Consider the following 19,242-nt stretch of genomic DNA (forward strand, 5'->3'; position numbering starts at 1 on the left):
AAAGACGTGAAGGTGGGAAAGGGTGAATGTCACTGCAAGGGTGGGGATCATTATGCTCCAAAAATGAAGCGTCGCATCTGAATGTCAAATAGAGGGAGGGCTAGCTGAGGACCTGGTCTCTGAGCCTGGGTGGAGAGGTGCAGTCAGGGAGGGAATAGATTTCAGCAGGAAAGGTCAAGCCTGTGGGCTCTCAGCAGCCCACTCCATTCAGCCTCCTGAGCTCAGGGCATTTATTCTGGGAAACAATGTGGGTTTTATTATCTGCAAGAACGGAGGCGGCAAAACGGGCCTCTCATGCTCTGAATCCTGCACAGGTCGGGACCATCTGTCAGCCGTAATTGAGTCACAGGGGTGCAAGGCTGGGGGCAACGTGCAGCCCAGTGGGCCAGACAAACACACACACACTTACACACACATACACTCTCGTCTCATGGAGGCTTATCAATAGGCTCTCTGAAGGAAGCAGCACCTAGAGAGATGAAGATGTGGGATTTATCACAGGAGGAAGTCAAGGATGGAATAAAATGTCTATTTACAGAAACAATGGAGCTATTTTTTGCTGTAAACACTGTCACAGCTCTGTGCATGCTAGCTCCTGAGTTTGTACAGCATCCTACTTTACTCCCAACTTGTTTGGGTTTTGCTTAAACTGTCAAGCAGCTTGACTCTAGGAGTGTGTGGTTAAGCCGTCTTTGACCCACACTGTTGTTGCTGAACTGTCGCAAGCCTGACATCAGCCAACAAAGATGTAAAAAAAAAAAAAGAGTGATGTGACCACACATTTGATGCCCATCCCTGTTAAAGAAGCCTTCTCCTTTCATTTCTGAAGAGGTTTCATGTCATAGAGCAGGTAATGTGAGTGTGTGTTGACATGCACAGACAGAGAGAGGTTTGTTTTGCTCTGCTCGCTCTGTACAAATTGGATAGTGAGACCTCTGGCACTTCTTGGCGAAAAGCTTCCTTTGAAGAGACTTCAGCTCTGGCTTCTCTCACTCTTTCTTCTCCATCGCTCACTAGGCACCCAAAGCCCCTCTGTTTGTCACCATTAGACTGAAAAATGTGATGCTCTGTCCGCATTCATTTTCTGACAGTAAAGGCAGTCGCAGTGTTTTTCTTCATGGCCCAGCAGAACCTCAAACACACTCACACAACCCTTGCCCTCCTTTTGAAGTCCATGGCTTATCTTCTGAGTAAATCACTGCTACCAAGCCCCCTCCTCATGAGCCCCAACGTTTCCTTTCTTTTAAACCTCCCTAGCAGCCCTAAGGTGGCCTGATTACTGTATAACATCAGTCCCCAGAGTTTAGTCCAGGTTTAATTCAAAGGTACTGCTCTTGTGCTGCTTTAATGGCTGCACCATTCTTAGATATTCTCACTCAAAGGAAATTTAAAATGAGGCTTCGAACTAAGGGCTGCTGCTCAAGAGGTTGCAGAGTTTGTGTGTGACTCTGCTGTGTGTGTTTGCAGTGTATGCACAGCCTATGTGGTTTAGTCCCATAATATCTGAACACATGAAGCTCGGACAGATGTGTGAAGATTTCCTGTGCGTGAGGAGGACCTTGTCTGGATGCTTGGTTTGATGTTTGTTTAGTCAGACCTGTGCCAAACACCCTGTGATATTCCCACACTGTGCTCTTGTAGCTTGAGTACTTCCTTTTAGGCTCTGTGCACTACCCAAACTCTTCTGAAAGAGAATAGGAGACAAGCTGGGCCCCTCTAGAGACCCAACCCTGTTAATCAACACCGAGCACTGGCAGGGAGCCTTAGTCTGATCAAAAATAAAATACATTTTGAAAGAGAAATAGATTCTGAAAAGATGGGCAGAACCAAAGAAAGCACTTCAAACTGCAGCGTCTTCATTTAGGACTAAAATCAATTAAAGATCCAAGCTGGACGGATAACTCTCCACAGGTCCACTGTGATCAGCCATTGTGTACGCTCCCCCCGATCCTTAAAATATCCTGTTATTAAACTTCAGTCTGTGGCCTTTTCATCTGCATTTTCTCCATATTTATCTGTCCCTGTAGGAATCCATTGTGATAACGTGTGCCCACAAGGTTTCTGGGGACCAAACTGTTCGGTCAGCTGCTCCTGTCAGAACGGCGGCTCCTGCTCCCCAGAGGACGGCACATGTGTGTGTGCGCCCGGATACAGAGGGACCTCCTGCAAAAGAAGTGAGCTTCCTCTCCTCTCACGTACAACCTCTCCTGTCCAATCCTTTTCAAAATAACTGCACAAAACAGAGAAATGTGCAGGAGCTCCATCACAGTGTTGACCTTGCTTTGATCTTTGAAGATTTGTTGAAGGGGTTATGGGGGCCGAGAGGGAAGCACTCAGTTGTCGGTCAAAGCTGCTCGAGTGTGAACCCTTCATCACTGCTATCACTTAATCACAGTGTCTGTACCCCAACAGCAGCCCCCTAAGACAAACACGCACACACATACACACACACACACACACACACACACACACACACACTCCTCAGCTGCACTAGCCCGTCCTCAACAGCCAACTCACAGTGGGAGGCACACAGTCCTCGCCCGAGGCTCATCAGAGGGTGAGCTTGCTGGGAGTGCAGGCTCCACTTTCTGAATGGGGTCCGTCTGCAGCCGCTCTCGAGTGATGAGCTCACTGATTGGGAGTGAAATACGAAGTCACAAACGTGTAAACATCAGTTTGAGTGAGTGAGTCGAGGGATTTAAACAAGCCCTCTTTGTGTATGTGTGTGTGTGTGTGTGTGTGTGTGTGTGTGTGTGTGTGTGTGTGTGTATAAAGGGATTCATCTCTCGTCCTTATTCACAGTGTACACAGATGAGATTCTTGTCAGGTACAAAGCTCATAATTGCAGTTTGGCTGTTTTCTCCTCACGTGGAAACTTCAATTGAAGGATTATATATGTCTCCAGAGGCTGATAAAGTCGTATCACACCTGCTGATTTTTAAAACTCAAAGCCGTGCAGTTGGGTAAAATTAACAATGCGCCGTTGTTAAAAACAACCAAGGCTGTTTTTATCTGTCCTCAAAGGAATCCTGTTTTGCAGAAACCTGATGTTCCCTCTGAGAACAGTGATGCTTCACTCTCTATGAAACTATAACTTAACTTTGCCTTAAGGCTTTCCTCATGCCTAAAGTACATAGTGTGTTTTTTGTAAGCTGGGATCTCCTTACACACTTGTAGAGGTTGTGCTCTTTGTATAAAATATTGGAATAATTACTTTTCTACCACCTTGAATTTCTCTTAATGATCCCCTTTCTTTCCATAAAACCCACAGTATTAACGCACAGTTGTGTATTTCCTGACATTTATAGATCATCAAGCTGCTCTCAGGCCTCTGCATAAAACAGATTTCACGATTCTCTCAACTATTTTACTAGTTATTCTCTGGCAGCAGATGAAACGGGAGTGATTACAATAAAGCCTGACTTTTCTGCGTTCCCTCCTTCTGCTGTCTCTCCCGTTTAAATTCTCTCAGACATGATTTTACTGTACTCCCTTGATCACTCCTGTCATGCCCGGCTTCATTGTTACATACCTCTTGATCCATCCAACATTGCTGACTGATTCCCTCTCCTCTCCCATCATGCCCTGCAGACTGCTCTCCTGGGTTCTACGGGCACCGCTGCAGCCAGTCGTGTCCACAGTGTGTGCACAGCACGGGGCCGTGCCATCATGTCACGGGCCACTGTGAGTGCCTGTCCGGCTTCACCGGCTCTCTGTGCAACCAAGGCAAGTGCCCCATGGAGCCTTTTTGACCTTTACTGTGGTTCACACTCTGAGATTCATTCGCTAAAACCATTCATTTGCTATTGCCAGAAAATAGTAGGTACTGCTGAGATCTAAAACAGTTAGTGTATTTTTGTATAACACACTGCAAAAACTGAAATACAAGCAACTTTTTTGTCTAATTTTTTAATTGTAAAAACTGAAAATGTTTCTAACTCCACTGGCTGTTTTTTTTTAACCTCTTACAGAGAACTCTGGGATTGTTTTTTTTAATTGGTACCTTGAAATTGTCATTTTTGGCTAAATTTGGCTCATATAGAGTGCAATAAGACTCTTTTAACTAAAAAAGTAAGATGGTTAACGCTTGATTGGGTTTGTTTGCAGTGCAGGAAAAAAAAAAAGTTAATATGCGGTCCTATTCCTTTATTTGGATATAGGACATGAATAGAGTTGGAAACTGGGAAGAGATATCTGGAAATGGCATGGGGTAAAGGGCCTTGAATCAAACCCAGGATGTTCATCCACACTGGGTCCACAATTTAGCCAAGAACCTAAACTGCTCTGAAAGTTTTTTTGAGAAACTTTCTTTTTTGCATACTAGGAAAAAAATGACACAGTGTTGTCACCTTACCTTTCAGTAATACTTCAAGTATCTTACATGATACTTAAAGATGAATTCACATTGAAAATAGACTTCTGTATGTTTTCACCACAGCTGTTAGTTTCACCTCTTGGATTAACTGATGACCTGCTGCCTCTCTTTCTAACATCTTTAAATAATAGCTATTTTCAGTGCTGTGCAGATTCAAGTGGAAAGAAAACTAACTTTTCCCAGCAACCTGAATATTGCTGAGACATACCTTTCACACAAAGACTGATGTCATGAACGGGTTGGTGGTCTTCTTCCCAAAAGGGAGCAGCGTTCAGGTTTCTTTTCAAATTAAGACAAAGAAACAACCTCCATGCATGGATTCTCTTGTTAAATTTAATTCAAAGTCAGCCAAGGAAACTTTATCTTTGTTTTGCCTCAGAGATGTGTGAATCACACGGGGAGATGTTGATATCAAAGAAAAGTTTTCAGCTTCAGTGTTTTTCCTGTACACATCCTTATTTTAAGTTGGGGTGTGTTTGATGCCTCTGTTGTGAGTGTTTGTTTCTGGAAATTTTCTTAACAATCCACGATCCACATGGATAAAAATGTAGACATTTAGTTGCACTATGATTTCAACTTCTTATTAATGTGTCGATTATATTATGACTGCATTGCTTATAAAGAAATCCTTGTTTATGTCAGGTCAATGAAACAATGAAAACTCAAAATTAAACTTGCAAAAAGCTGAATGTTAATTCTTGGTTTTAAGTCAAATAATTGGATAGACAAAGTGAATCTAAAATTAAGTTAGTTTTTAACCTTGTAACAGTTTGTTTCATATGGGCTCATGTGTGTCACTTGTGTGACTGTGCAGCCGTTGTCAGTGGCTGCAGCAGCTCTATCACTATGTCGAGGAAGACATACGAGGGCACTGTGGATTTTACTTCTAATAATTTACCTTTTTTCAGATGAATTACCGAAACACAGTGGGGAATTTTTGAATTCTCTTTCATGGCTTTGAGCAATGTCTTACAAAATAAAAGTTTAATAGGTTAGCTGAAGGGAGAGGAAAGAGGAGAAAAAGGAGAGCCAGTCCTAATTTGTCAGACTATAATTACTGTTGAGCAGGCGTTGGGCCGCGGGGGACGAAGGTGGCCAACAACATGAACATTCTCCTCTTGTTGAGCCCCGTCCTCACTTGTCCTCTGTCCAGCACACAAAGTCCCAGCTTAATGAAGCTCTCCCGGTGTGCTGAGGCTTGAATCCCCAGTAGCTGCAGTATGGGGGAGCCAACCTCGTGGCCTAATGACAACCTGCTTCAAAGAGCTTGAAAGAGCTCTCAAGAAGAGGGGAAAACCAGTTGAAATGTAATCATTAAAATCACCCCACATGAAAATGAGTCAGACCCATCTCTTTCACAGCCAGCCGCCTTATCTGATATTTCTGACGCTGGGCTATTCTCTTTATACGAGGCCTTTGATGTATCTGCTGCCACGGCAGCTCCCTGATCCTGCTGGTTAGAAACACCTTGGTTCAATTTGTCTCGCAGCCCAACAAGAAAACACAATGGAGGTTTCATTGGAAATGACATCTTTTATTGAAGAGTGCCAGAGAGCATTTAAATATTAATTTCATAAAAAATGTATACAGTGGTCTGTGTACATGGTCTATTTTAATTCTGTGGCACATCACTCATTCCACTCTTGTGAGTGGAATTGGGGCAGTTGTGCCACTGGAGGCAGTGATTGACTCCTCCTTTTGTTTAAACAGATCACTTCATGTCCACTCAAATAGAACAATATCATCCATTAGAGGAATGTGTTTACACAACCCGTCACAAAATGACTTTGTTTGTATGAGTGTACTCACACTAATGTGTCCAAGTTTGGTGTCATAATGTTAATGGATTTTACTCGTCTTTGCATGAAAGTGAAAATATGCAGATTAGGGGTGTTTTATGAAATTATGTTTTTATCTTTTTGTGTTTTTGGGTTTGCAGTCTGTTCAAGCGGCAGGTTTGGGAGGGCCTGCTCTGAGATCTGCCTCTGTACAAACAATGGCACCTGCAACCCCATCGATGGCTCCTGCCAGTGCCTCCCTGGTTGGATAGGAGAGGATTGTTCTCAAGGTTTACCCTCTCCTCACCTTCATCATGTCTTTAATTTTTTTGGTTTTCAGATTTATTCCTTTCATTGACTGTCTCCACTTTTATTTTCTCCCTCACATTTACCTTCACACACACTAATCATTTTCATGACCCTGCGCATTCCAATACTCACCCTCAGCGTATGTAAAACAGATAGCTTCCTAAAATGATTGTTGTAATACATTATGCTCTTTGATTTACAGCGCTGTAGGCCAAAGATCATTAGTAGAGCTATGAGCTATCCTGCTATGGGAAATTGATGTGTGGTTTTTGATTGCATGAACTACCTCAAATAAAAATAACTCACGATCATGGTCTTTTAGCAGAACTCTGCTTTGAATTATTCAATCTGACATATAATTAAAGAATATAACATCTGAAAGGTATTAACATAGTTTCCTGACAGGATCTGTATTGATATGCTGCTGGATCTGTGTGTGTGTTGTGGCTGTTTTACCTTGTAAATGTGTCTTACATGCTCCATGTCTGCATGCATATCAGACATTCTGTGTTTGAGGGTGTGTGATGATGAGCTTGACTGTGTCTCTGGCGTCCTCTAGCCTGTCCCTCGGGGCACTGGGGCCCTGATTGTCTCAACTCGTGTAACTGTCACAATGGAGCCCAGTGCAGTGCCTACGATGGGGAGTGCAGGTGCAGCCCCGGCTGGACCGGACTCTACTGCACACAGCGTGAGTCTCTCCCACCCAGTTAGCAGACACACAGTGACATCTATTGGCCTTCCAGCAGAACTGCAGCTGATGATGAGGGGCTGTTTTTTTTTCTCAAAACAACTGGGTGATATTAAGTTTTCATTCACAGTTTTTTTTTTTTTTTTTTTTTTTAATGGAGAGACGTCACAATAACAGTAATGGTCACTTCATTAATTTGCTTATTCTACATTCCAGTCATTCACCTTGGGATAGTGCAGTTCATCAACATCAGTCCTCCAATTTGAATTCCATTATCTTCCCCCCGAGGGGTTTGTTCAGTCCTTTTTGTGGTGTCATGCTCTTTTGCATGAAAATGGCATTTGTTTAGTGTTTCTGCAGTCACCCCCCTCCTCCTTTTTCCTTGCATAAATTCATACTTTGCCCAGCTGTCGTATTCTGTATCCACATCTATTTCATCTGAACACCATAACCAGATTTTCTGCTGAAGTAGGAAAGGTTTAATTTCCATTCATTCAGATTGTCCTTTATTGAGTATGCTGCAGAGACATTGAATGGTATTGATTTTCCTGTTCCCCTACAATATAACCTTGACTCTTATGTTGTCTCCCCCTTTCTTTTAGCCCCCCCCTGCCTCCTAACATTTTATACATCTCTGTCCCAGGCTGTCCTTCAGGGTTCTACGGCAGGGACTGCTCTGAAGTGTGTCGCTGCCAAAATGGTGCAGATTGTGACCATATTGGAGGCCAGTGTGCTTGTCGAACGGGCTTCATTGGGACGAGCTGTGAGCAGAGTTGAGTAGACCCAGCACATTTTAGCTTTAAACAAAATTACCCTGTGGATGAGTGTGTGTGTGTGTGTTTCTGTGTGTGTGTTTTATATAAACACTTTGGCTCCCACTCTCTAAGTGCTTTAATTTTGATGGATGTAGTAATGCACCTCTCTCCCATGCAGAGTGTCCTGCTGGTACATTTGGATATGGCTGCCAGCAGCTGTGTGAGTGCCTGAACAATGCTACCTGCGACTATGTGACTGGAACATGCTACTGCAGCACCGGATATAAAGGCATCCGCTGTGATCAAGGTGAGAGGTGATCGGGATGATCGAGACTACATCATCCCCACTCTGACACTGATGTGTACACAGACCCACTCTCTGTGTGTTTCCTGTAGCAGCTCTGATGATGGAGGAGCTGAACCCGTACACAAAGATTAGCCCAGCTCGAGGCTCGGAGCGCCAGTCTGCAGGGGCCGTCATGGGCATCATCTTCCTGCTCCTCATCATCATGGCCATGCTCAGTCTGTTTGTGTGGTACAGACAGAGGCAGAGGGACAAAGGCCATGAGATCCAGCCCAGTGTGTCCTACACACAGGCCATGCACATCACCAACACTGACTACTCCCTGTCAGGTGAGATGTTTGAGAGTGTACTCAAAACCTGTACTTCCTGTTTTCTTTTTGTATTAATTAAATTCAAAATGTAGGCCAAAAGTATTATTCTTTACTTTGACTTTAGTTAAAATAATTTGGAATCTGGTCCAGGCTATTCATTTCATTCTTTGTTTTATTAATGTGGTTTTTATGCATGCTGTAAATAGGGAAAAACAATTGGGCTGAAAGGTGGCAGCTTTAAAAGACATTAAAATAAATATGTGGAGGAGTAGTGAATCTTGAATACTCATGGTCTTGTTCACTTTAACGTGTTAACTTCAGTCTATTTCATAGCTGCATATAAACACCTCACAGGAGTGTTGACCTAGATGTAGCGTGGGCTGAAACAGACGTCGTACATGTCAAACTCTTTATGCTTGTACTGTTAAGCTGGCAGATAGAAATATTAACAAACAAATGCTGTTTGAAACCTCCAGAGTGTGGCAGCACTGTAGCTATGAGGACTAGCGCTGCGGAGGTGAATCAGAGTGCAGGCGGCAGCAGCAGCAGTGGGCAGTGCTTTTCCAACCCCAGTTACCACACTGTGGCCCAGTGTAACGTGGTTTCAACCATCTCCAGCAACCTGGACGGCACTTTGACCCTCAAGGTATGTCGTGTATTTCTCAGCCACATAAAGAGTACTAAAGCATCATCACACTGTGCTTCTTCTTCTCCAGTCAAGCACTCTGAAGAACAGGAACGGATCAGATTGGAGAGCCTACTGCAACCTCAATGATATAGGTCAGTATTTTTCGCCCTTACCCCACCACACATGGAACATTTCCTGTTTTTTTTTATTTTCAGTTCAAGAACAAAGACCTCTGTGTTAATAGTTCAAACCTCATATAGGCCCCAGTCCTGACACGGCCACCCTGCTGTGAATGAAGATGAACCTGAGGTTCCTTGTTAGACATAACCTTTGCTCTGATTGTGATCAGATATGCAGGTGGGATGGAGGACGTAGCCATGCAGAGGTGAAAGGAGGTCACTGTGGGCTCATTAGTTCTCTTTCACTTCCCCATGTGGCACATTACTCTATGATGGGACGCATTAGGTCAGATACTGCACTCGAAGGCTGTGAATTATAGAAAATTATCCGTAATAGAAATGCTACTATTTTTTTTTTCTGGGGGGCTGTTTTACAATTTTGCCATGCAAAAACCATTATATCCATGTTTTTTTTAAAGTTAAACATTGATGTGTGAAGAGCATCAGGGTTACATCTGAATGATAATGAACATTCAAAATGTTCATATCTGCTTATATTACTTTACATTTAAAGTTATGAATTTGTGATCAAATACACATTATGTTTAAATTATGTTAGTTTGTGTTGGTGTATCTCCTATCTGTGAACTCTGTACTTCTTATTTTGTCTATTATAGGCTTATTATAGTTGGTGCAAAAATATGAATGTCTGTTTTTTTTTGTTTTGTTTTGTGTTTTATTTTGTCCTGCCCAACTTTAAAGTCTGATAAATCTTTGTGCACAATTTCATTTTCTGGTCGACCACACAGCAGATCAATCATGATGACAAGTCCCTCCCTTTAACAGTCTTGGACGCGTATCCTGATGTTTTGACAAAGTAGAAGTTGTAAATGTCCTATTATCAACACAGTTGATTTGGTAGCCTTCTAAATCTCAGTATGTTTGAGGTACTGAGTAAATATTCTGAAACTTTTTATCTTAAATGAATGTTAAGGGTTCTGTGATATCTGATTGTGATTGTTTGATATTTGTTACAGATGTTCAACAGGGGGAGACACAAACGCAGCGAGGCTCCAGAAAAGGTGAATATTTATTAGTGTAGATTAAGTGTGTGTGTGCGTGTGTGTGTGTGCGTGCGTGCGCGCGTGTGTGTGTGTGTGTGTGTGTGTGTGTGTGTGTGTGTGTGTGTGTGTGTGTGTGTGGTTTTCTGAATGTGGAATCCTGTTCAGCTCCACCAGCACCAATATTACAAAATCCTTTCGTGCTCAACAACCCATGTATCAATTTCCCCTCTTGGTTCCTAATCCCCCCTGAGACTTTAATTTCTCTGACCTAAAAATCCCCTCTCCTTATATTCTCCATGATTTATGTGAAAACTCCCCGCACTTTGGACCAGATCATGGTGGGCTGAGGTTTTGTTCCAAACAGTAATTGCTCTTTGTGGCTCAGTGCCCGATATGTCATTTAGTCTCCCACACTGTGAAGTCGCTGGTGAATATAAGGGACCCAAGGGTGTGAAGAGCAGTCTGAAGGAGCTCTGCTGTGGTCTCTAATGAGCCTTCTTATCAGACTGATGAGACTGTTATGGATGAGATGAGCCTTCCTCTCTCTCCCCTCTGTGCTCAGATGACTATACACCTCCATTAGTCACCTGTCGGAGACAAAAGAAGTACATGTTCTCCAGGATGACAGTGATTTTCTGGACAGTTCACCAATCCTGGCTCTGATGTATATTTGAATTTAAAATTCTGACATTGATACCACTGCTGTACAGTAGGTACTGACAATATTATCATTGTTTCTCTGCAGATTACATCAAGGCCTCCATGTGTAGCAACAGCTCCTGCTCCCTGAATGGTGAGAATCCATATGCGACCATTAGAGATCCTCCTGGGCTTGCAGCCTGCAAGCATACAGAGAGCAGCTACGTGGAGATGAAGTCCCCCTCCCACCGCGAGGTGCCCTTTGGAGGCACCGCCACCCTCCTGGGCACCGCAACCAGGAATGTCTATGATGTTGGTGAGTGCGTTGTTGTCCGGGTGTGGAGAACAGCGGGGTCTTGCAGTTCATGGCCTATCTGGTCATGTCCCCACACTGTGAGCCTGTGCAGACTTTTTAAGCTTTTTTTTAGCCTTTGTGTTTCTCACTATCCTCTCCTATTTTTTTCTTGTCTTTCTTTCTTTCTTTCTTTCTTTCTTTCTTTCTTTCTTTCTTTCTTTCTTTCTTTCTTTCTTTCTTTCTTTCTTTCTTTCTTTCTTTCTTTCTTTCTTTCTTTCTTTCTTTCTTTTAACTCTCACAGAGCCAACGGTGAGCGTCCTGCAGGGACCCAATGGAATGGCAACTGGCTTCTCCCAGAGCCCTTATGACCTTCCCCGCAGCACTCACATCCCCAGTCACTATGACATATTGCCCATGCGCCACAGCCCCACACACACACCCCCGCCACCTCCAGAAAGCCCCAGCTCCAGTTCCCTGCTCTAGAGGGCCACAAACACACACACCCTCTCTGTGCCTGGCTTCAGGCAACGTTCAGAAAACGTTTAAGCATCGGCCCTCCCTCTGTCTCTGTGCGTGTTCGATTAGATACAGAGATGTTGAGATTGAGGGACAGCCTCTGCTCTTTGGCTCCCTCACTCACTCACTCTCTTCCTGTGGCCCTGATGGAGGGAGGGGAGAGGAAAGAGTCAACACACCAGCGACTGTTCACCCATTTTATTTTCTTATAAAACTGATCACTCAAACTGCTGCCCGGCCTCTTTATGGACCTCCTGGAGTGGAACATAGTTATTCCAAACCAGCAGCATACAGGGATTGTTTGGACTGATTATTTACAGTGAGGGAGCTATCATCATGCTCAGTTTTAGCCCATGATATAGGTTTACTATCCAAGGGCAGCCAAGTGTTTATAATGTCCTCTAAACAGGAGTGATTTTCTCCACAGGGGGGAAGGTATAGCAGCCTTGATCTTTTCCAAGCAGGTGAAGATGAACTACTTGGAGAGATTTTGAATTGTGAGTGTGAAACAGCTGCAAATCAACAAACAGCTGACAGTGATCTTCTGCTGTGAATCCACAGGAAGATCACAGAAATATGATACTCTAAATAAAAGGTGGAAAGGGAAAGTGTGATGAAGCATGGACACAGTCTTGAATATTGTATTCACTGTAATGATCACACAGTAATACTAAGTTGATCCCTGTGTGTAGCTTCTTTTAGTTTCAGTGTAAATGAGGCCTGATGTATTTCCAGATGCTTACAGGTCACCAGTGTTCATGCATTATTGCATCAAGAAGACACACTCACATGCAGTATAGGTCTTAAGATTTTTTCCCCACACTAACAAAGTGATCAGATCTTGTGTTTGTTTTTATGTGAAAGCTTTTTTTCTTGCAAATGTCTTATTTTACTTTTTTAAGTATTGGGTGTTAAGAAGGGATTGCTTTGAACTTTTTATGTTTGGTATTTATAAAGCTTTATTTAATAATTTATATAAGTAATTGTAGGTTTTCTATCAATGTGACACTAGAATAAAAAAAAAGATAAGCATGATCAGATAACGGATACCCACTGATGTAGATAACACTCAATTTATCTTCTTGTGAAATGATCAGTGTCATTTTGTGAACTGTTTTTGAAGTTATTTAAAATGTTCTCTCACACACTCGCTATCAGATTGTAAATTGAAAATATGGTTTCATCTGACCAATTTAAGACCCACAAAACCCCGTGAAGAGTTTAAGAAAGGTAACTGTATGTAAAAAGTCAAATTCTGAACTATGTTCTGTTTGTATCAGGCTAACTTATTTATATATTAAATTGAATTTATTCATTCACTATGTGAATTTCATTTCACCCTCTGTAGAAGCAATAACATGTTGACAATCGATGCCCAGACAACAATGTTCATTAGTGCTGGACATTACGCCATCCTTGACCAGTGTGGTGACAGTGGATCATACTTAATGTGACTGTTTTTCTTCCGAGGAAGGTTGTTCCCAGTTGCTGTCATATCGATGCTGCTTGTTTTGTTTGGTAAATTAGTTTCAAATTAAAAGTCTATTCTGCCATCAGAAACCTGTTTCAGTCACGTCAATACCCTCACCTAACTTAACCTTAACAAATATCAAACACTATGCAAACCTGTTGAACTAATAACCCCTGACCTTCCTCTGCCTGCATTACATCAAGTGTCCAGAAATCAGTCTTCTTTTAAAGCTGCCTCATGTCAAACACACTGGACGGAAGTGGGATCAAGACATCATGACATTCACATTTTTACAAAACCTTTGATTTTAATTATGTTTTTATGTCTAAAATATGTTTATTCATCAAGTGTGTGTCATACCTTATGTGTAGATGAAACATAAACAGGTGTCTACAGTATATATTTTAATCCTATGTATTTAACACTATGTCCTAAATGACTACCCATGTGTAAAATGAATGAGATGCCCATGGTTTATGGCATCATTCTATGATTATATCGTTTAATTAGATACTACAGGGAGCTAAATTTCAGAAACCGGTGTAGAATATTGTGCACCAGGATGGTATTTACTTGTTAAGGTTATACTGGACTAGATATTCAGGCAATGACTGCTACTTAACAACAACAATGCATTACATCATATGATTAATAACTGAACATGACGCTGTATCTTTCTGTTACATAAACATTTCAAATGTGCTTGGAAGAATAAATGAAAAGTGGGGACCTCACATTCAAAGAAAAGACACCTGCTGTCAGAGGATGAAAGGACTCACACCTGACTCCAGCTCCGTATAAAGGCTCTGATGACACCCCCCATTTCCTTCTTCTCTTAAGAAAGCTCCTTCCTCAGACATGCTATTCACAATAACAGTACTTGTATTTGTACCCTGCTGTGAAAACTTTTACAATCAAGAAGTGGATCAATAGTCAGTGTCAATTAGTGTGTAGGAAAACCAAGCGTCTTTTGAATAAATGATAAAGAAATGTAAAGGGTTATTTTGGTGTTTGAAACATGGGAGCTATTTTATGCATTTTGTAAATACAGTCTTCTTAGCTTTTCGGGTGGTGGACATGAAGCCCTGCTCACAGCCTGACCAGTGTTATGCCTCACAGAACATTCAAGAAGCATTAGGACAAATACAAAGAGATACTTCATAATTGAAATTAAAAAAAAAAAAAAAAAAAAAAACAAGACAGGGTCACGGTAAGTAGGTATCATTACTTTAAAGCTTCTGTGAGGAACTTCCAGTTTGTGTTGATGTTTGGCGCCCCTTGCAGACCAAGACAAAGCAGTACCTCCTGTCTCTTGTGCATGTGTAAGTTATGTTTTCTGACATGGAAAGTGTTAGCCATATAAAAGTTGAATGCAGTTAATCAACTCAAGTGATTCATTACCAAAAAAAAAAAAAAAAACAAAGAAATCAACATCCTGTCAGTGATGGTCTCAGTTGTTTGTGAAGATCATATAGAGGCATCAGTATTGACTGAAGAAGAGAAAAACTCCTCACAGAAGCTAGAATATTTTATTTCCATTTTGCAGTTGGATATTCTTTGAAAACAGCTAAAATAAGAGATTTTAGATTGCAATATAGACACATTACAGTTTGGATTTTGGATTTAGAACAGTGCCCTTGTCATTACATCCAACCTTTGAGGTGTGAAGCTCCCTCTCAGGATCAAATGTAGGAATGATCACTGCTGCAGGGCTGCCTTGCCTTTCAAAAATGTGATTTGACTAGATTTCACTGCACTGCTGTTAGGAAGAGATTCACCACAACATGTCTGTCCACGCCTGTGGTCCATTCGATCAAAACTTTGCACTACCAACTTTGCACTGAATTTTTCTCCTTTTTTAATCATTTCAAGGCAAAACGTTCTTTTCCAGGAGTAAATGGTCTCATCTAAAAAACAAGATCTCGAGCTGGATTCAGAATTTTCCACACAGAACCAAACAGACTTACTTCTACCTCTGTCGTCAAAGTTTCTTGTGCAACAGACTGACGTTACCAGGGAGATTTGCTCAAATTATGACTCAATGACTTGGCTGATTATCATAAAATTTTGTTAAGTAATGCTGAGGCGAACTGTGGGGGCTTTACCCTCATAATGCAAGCCTTAGGCATAATCCTGTCTTCCACACTCAGCCTGACAGCTGTGTCTTTTAGCTGATGTTGTTTCTTCCTGCTGGGGGGAAAAAACCCCTACACTTAAAAACTCTTGACAGAGCTGCAGCTCAGGCTTATTCTCATGAGGCTGCACCTGGATGCTGACCACACTGCTGCTGGATCACCTGTCACTTTTAATTCAGTCTGACATCAGAGCTGAGGGGGAGGTTTATGTGAGGTGAGGAAAAATCAAGTGAACATAAAACAATTTCAAAATAAATGACACTTGACTGAGTACCTCTGTTAAGGTTTGTATTGTCACAATAAATCACTGTCGCCAGGACTTCAATCAGGCCTCAGTACAAAAGGGTCGCTTTTCTTTAAACGTGTATCATTTGACTTCACAGTGCTGTGGTAAGCAGAGCTCAGCTGCAGATCTTTATTGTGGTCACGTCCTGCTTCAGGAACTGTGAGGATCCATCAGACCAGAGCCTGGATCTTTACTTAGCCAGTCCTAATGCATAATCAGTATTCATCTGAGACAAGCTGATCATTTTCACCTCCTGTGTTTACTACAGCTCCACAGCTCAGATCTAAACAGGGCTTCACAAAAAAGCTCTACACAAATATGCCCTCCAACATACTGAAGATGTTTTAAAAACAAAACTGAAAACCATGTACTTCAGTGAGTTTTGTAAAAAAAAAAAAATTAAGGTAATAATGGTGGACTTTCATTTGTTGAAATTAACTTAACTATAGCTTGAAGAAGCTTTATGGTTCTCATACCATGAAATCCCAAGTATTACACTAATATAGCTTTACAACTACCATGAGAAAAATTCTAAAAGACGAGTATGGCATTCAAATTACTGCAAGTAATAACACTGGTATGGTATGAAAGACTTCAGCCAGGTACCAAGTTGCAAAAATGAGGCTTTTCCTTTATGAAACAAAATAAAAAAGTTAAGTCATAATAACATGGTCAGAGCCCTCTAAAGAGAGGACCCTCTTTAGAGGGCTCTGGTAATGGTAAATGGTAACACCGTTGTTCTCCTTATGCGCCACCAGGGGGCAGGCAGGGTGACCACGTGGGAGAAAGGCTGAAGAAAGCTCGCGTACAATGCATTACAGTGACTTAATGTATTTTTCTATCTATAGCTCTTGACTTCAATAAAAATTAAACAATTAGAAGTCCCCGTTTAGTATTATGGGCGCACGTCATTTTCTCTTTCGTGAAGAGTCAAAATAAGCGGTTCCATGGTGTAATGGTTAGCACTCTGGACTCTGAATCCAGCGATCCGAGTTCAAATCTCGGTGGGACCTTACTGTTTGAGCACTGCAACTCCAAGTACATGCCCGAGAGAAGGAAGGAGAATGGCTGAAATTGACTACTTATCCTAAATGTATCTTCAGATAACTAAATGCTGTCTTGTGCAAATTGTTCAAACTGAGGGCTTTATAAGTGCTTGATTTGAAACTTAAATGCTGACATATTTATTCTTTAGATTTTCCATTGGGGATTTGCCTATCTGTTTTACCCCATTACATGTATTTTATTAATAATTCATTCATTGACCCCTTTGTGACTGGCCACTAGCCCAACATGACCTGATCCCGCCTTCTTGTAGTCTAACAGATTATATTCCTCATCAGAGAGCTGGTTAAAGCAGTGCAGCATCCATGACCAATCCATGATGATTTCTTATTAAGCTTTGAGCATCCTCAAGTGACTTCCTATAGAGCTTACCAGCTTACCGGGATAAATCTTTTCCAGCCTCACTGAGAGTTCTTTTGATGAGTTTATTTCTGATTCCCTTTAACTTTGCACATCGCCATCAAGGCAAGTCTAGCTCAGACTTATTTTGAGGTAATTTCCTCTGGATTTTGAGGCAGGAATATTTACTGTATCTGCCTGTAGAGAAATCCCCTCAGCCCTGTGTAATCAAAATTAGTGTCAGGCTGTCTCACACCTTTAAATTTTACATGTAATGTTACAGGTCTTGTTCACAGCTTAAAATTAGATGAGTGATATTTCTCTGTGGTGTTTAAAAAGAGGAAATCATCAAGACTGTTCACTTTCCATTAGCTAAGGATTTAATTATTCTCTCTGCAATGAGAGTAAAACGTAAGTGTTTGAGCGGCTGCTGATGTTTTGCTGTCACTCAGGCTTTGACAGGTAGGTTGTTATTGAATTCTCATGCCTTCATCTCAGGCTTCATCCTCCTCTTCTTTATATTCAATGCACCGAGGCACCTACAGATGCTGCTGGCTGTATGATTTGATCCAGACACTAAGCTCACTGAGTCAAAACACAGCATGTGTCAGGGCCAGGAATCATGTTTCTATGGAAACTTAATTATATAACATTGTAAAAGTTAACCATAGCAGAGCTACTGTGTTTTGCTTTAAGAAATAGGCCGCTGCTGGGATCTCATTTAGATTTTTTTTTTTGCAGCTAAATGCTAATTTAACACCTCATGTTATCTCTAAGCAAACAAATAGTCCACATTTATAAAATGTTCTGTCTGTTTAGGTCACGGCCTAATCAAAGCCCGTACACCAATCAGGAAAGAGTTTTACTTATTACACAACATGATCAATATGTGAATGAACCACTCATGAACAACCTCTGGTGATGAGGACAGAGTGACAGGACTAATCGAAAACAAACATGCAGTGTAAAGCTGCATGCAGATAGGAAAGGCTCCAGACTTGTAGCAAGCAGAAAATATAAAATAGAACTATATCATACATTTAAAAGAATTAAAAAGGATTACCCAACATTCAACTTTCACTGTGCACATATAGTTTTTGGCCTCAATTATTAGAATGATCTCAAAACTCACAGAAACGTACAAATATTCAGAGGAGAAACCACAGACCAAGTGGAGAAAATTTATACATCAGAATATAATTATTTCTTTACCTCTGCCAAGGAGTTAGTCTGTGAACAACACAACTCGAAAAGTTGTGACCGGCTGTTTTTCAGGAAATGTTCAAAATGGGATAAGGGAGAAGTGATTCAATTTTGGAGGTGATCCGGATCACCATCTGGATCTAGGACTTTTTTAAAGGACTCTTCATCATTGTGAGATAGGGAAAATTTCATCATACCTGTATATAACTCCACAATAAATGATAGGATTGTTTTGCAAAACAATACAAGACAAGGTCACCATAATTTCTGACAAATGGAAAAGTACGATCCAGATCCTCACAATATTCTGGATACTCAGATCTGGATTATGAAATATGAACTGGGTCATCATGATTTTCACCAGTGTCAGGTAACAAATTATTGTACAAACCTGCAACTAACACCAAATTGTAGCAGAAAGTCTGCTGAAAGGGAGTATAACATTAAAGTATAGGACTAAGTGTAGTGTGACAATCACAATATGCTTGGTGGAAGTCTGTGTCCTCTGAGTGCTTTTCCAGTTTTAATAGTGAAATCTTAGTGCAAATATTTCACTTGAATCAAAAGTCCTCATTTTGTGTTAATCTCAAGTTGATCTGTAGCATAAATGAGGCTTCATTGCTCCAAGTCAGACGATTCAAGTGGTTGTCTTATGAAATTGCTGTATCTTTTGTTTCATTTTTTTACATTTCTATCTTTGTGTCTCTTTCCCTCCAGTGGGGCATGCTGTGCAGAGAAACCGTCCAGGGACACAAAGACAGAAAAAGAGTCAGACTCAGCTTTTGATGTGTCTTTAGCACAGAATGAGGACTGGTAATTTTTTCCCCTGTCACTTCAACTTGTGGCGCCTTGGGGCAAATAAAATTTAGTCTGCATAAAGAGAGAGGATGACAACAGCAAGCACAACTTGTTTCAATGCACACATCAGCTCTTATTAAATACAGAGGAGGAAATGTAGTATA

The 19,242-nt window shown here is 41.3% G+C and overlaps 1 protein-coding gene and 1 non-coding gene across 8 annotated transcripts in view; both read left to right on the forward strand.

Moving 5' to 3' along the window:
* The window catches only part of megf11 (multiple EGF-like-domains 11), an 83,384-nt gene extending 71,401 nt beyond the window's left edge, over positions 1-11,983 (forward strand). For 3 of the 7 annotated variants that reach the window (XM_074677597.1, XM_074677602.1, XM_074677600.1), the window contains 12 exons: positions 2,028-2,174; positions 3,592-3,726; positions 6,315-6,443; positions 7,022-7,150; positions 7,794-7,922; positions 8,084-8,212; positions 8,302-8,538; positions 8,997-9,166; positions 9,237-9,300; positions 10,305-10,349; positions 11,077-11,286; positions 11,567-11,983. In XM_074677597.1, the coding sequence (XP_074533698.1) occupies positions 2,028-2,174; positions 3,592-3,726; positions 6,315-6,443; positions 7,022-7,150; positions 7,794-7,922; positions 8,084-8,212; positions 8,302-8,538; positions 8,997-9,166; positions 9,237-9,300; positions 10,305-10,349; positions 11,077-11,286; positions 11,567-11,748 (1,706 nt within the window). In that variant the 3' untranslated portion in view covers positions 11,749-11,983. The remainder of the gene's footprint in view (positions 1-2,027; positions 2,175-3,591; positions 3,727-6,314; positions 6,444-7,021; positions 7,151-7,793; positions 7,923-8,083; positions 8,213-8,301; positions 8,539-8,996; positions 9,167-9,236; positions 9,301-10,304; positions 10,350-11,076; positions 11,287-11,566) is intronic. The other 4 variants (XM_074677601.1, XM_074677603.1, XM_074677604.1 and 1 more) reach the window with 2 other exon arrangements.
* Positions 11,984-16,614: 4,631 nt separating this feature from the next.
* Positions 16,615-16,686, forward strand: trnaq-cug (transfer RNA glutamine (anticodon CUG)). The gene has a single exon. It is a non-coding gene; the product is annotated as a tRNA-Gln (tRNA).
* The last annotated feature ends 2,556 nt before the right edge of the window (positions 16,687-19,242 follow it).

Source organism: Halichoeres trimaculatus, unplaced genomic scaffold (genome assembly GCF_033239565.1).
Source record: "Halichoeres trimaculatus isolate MK-OKI-2021-1 unplaced genomic scaffold, fHalTri1.1 fHalTri1_scaffold_10, whole genome shotgun sequence".
In the NCBI taxonomy this organism is placed as follows: domain Eukaryota; kingdom Metazoa; phylum Chordata; class Actinopteri; order Labriformes; family Labridae; genus Halichoeres; species Halichoeres trimaculatus.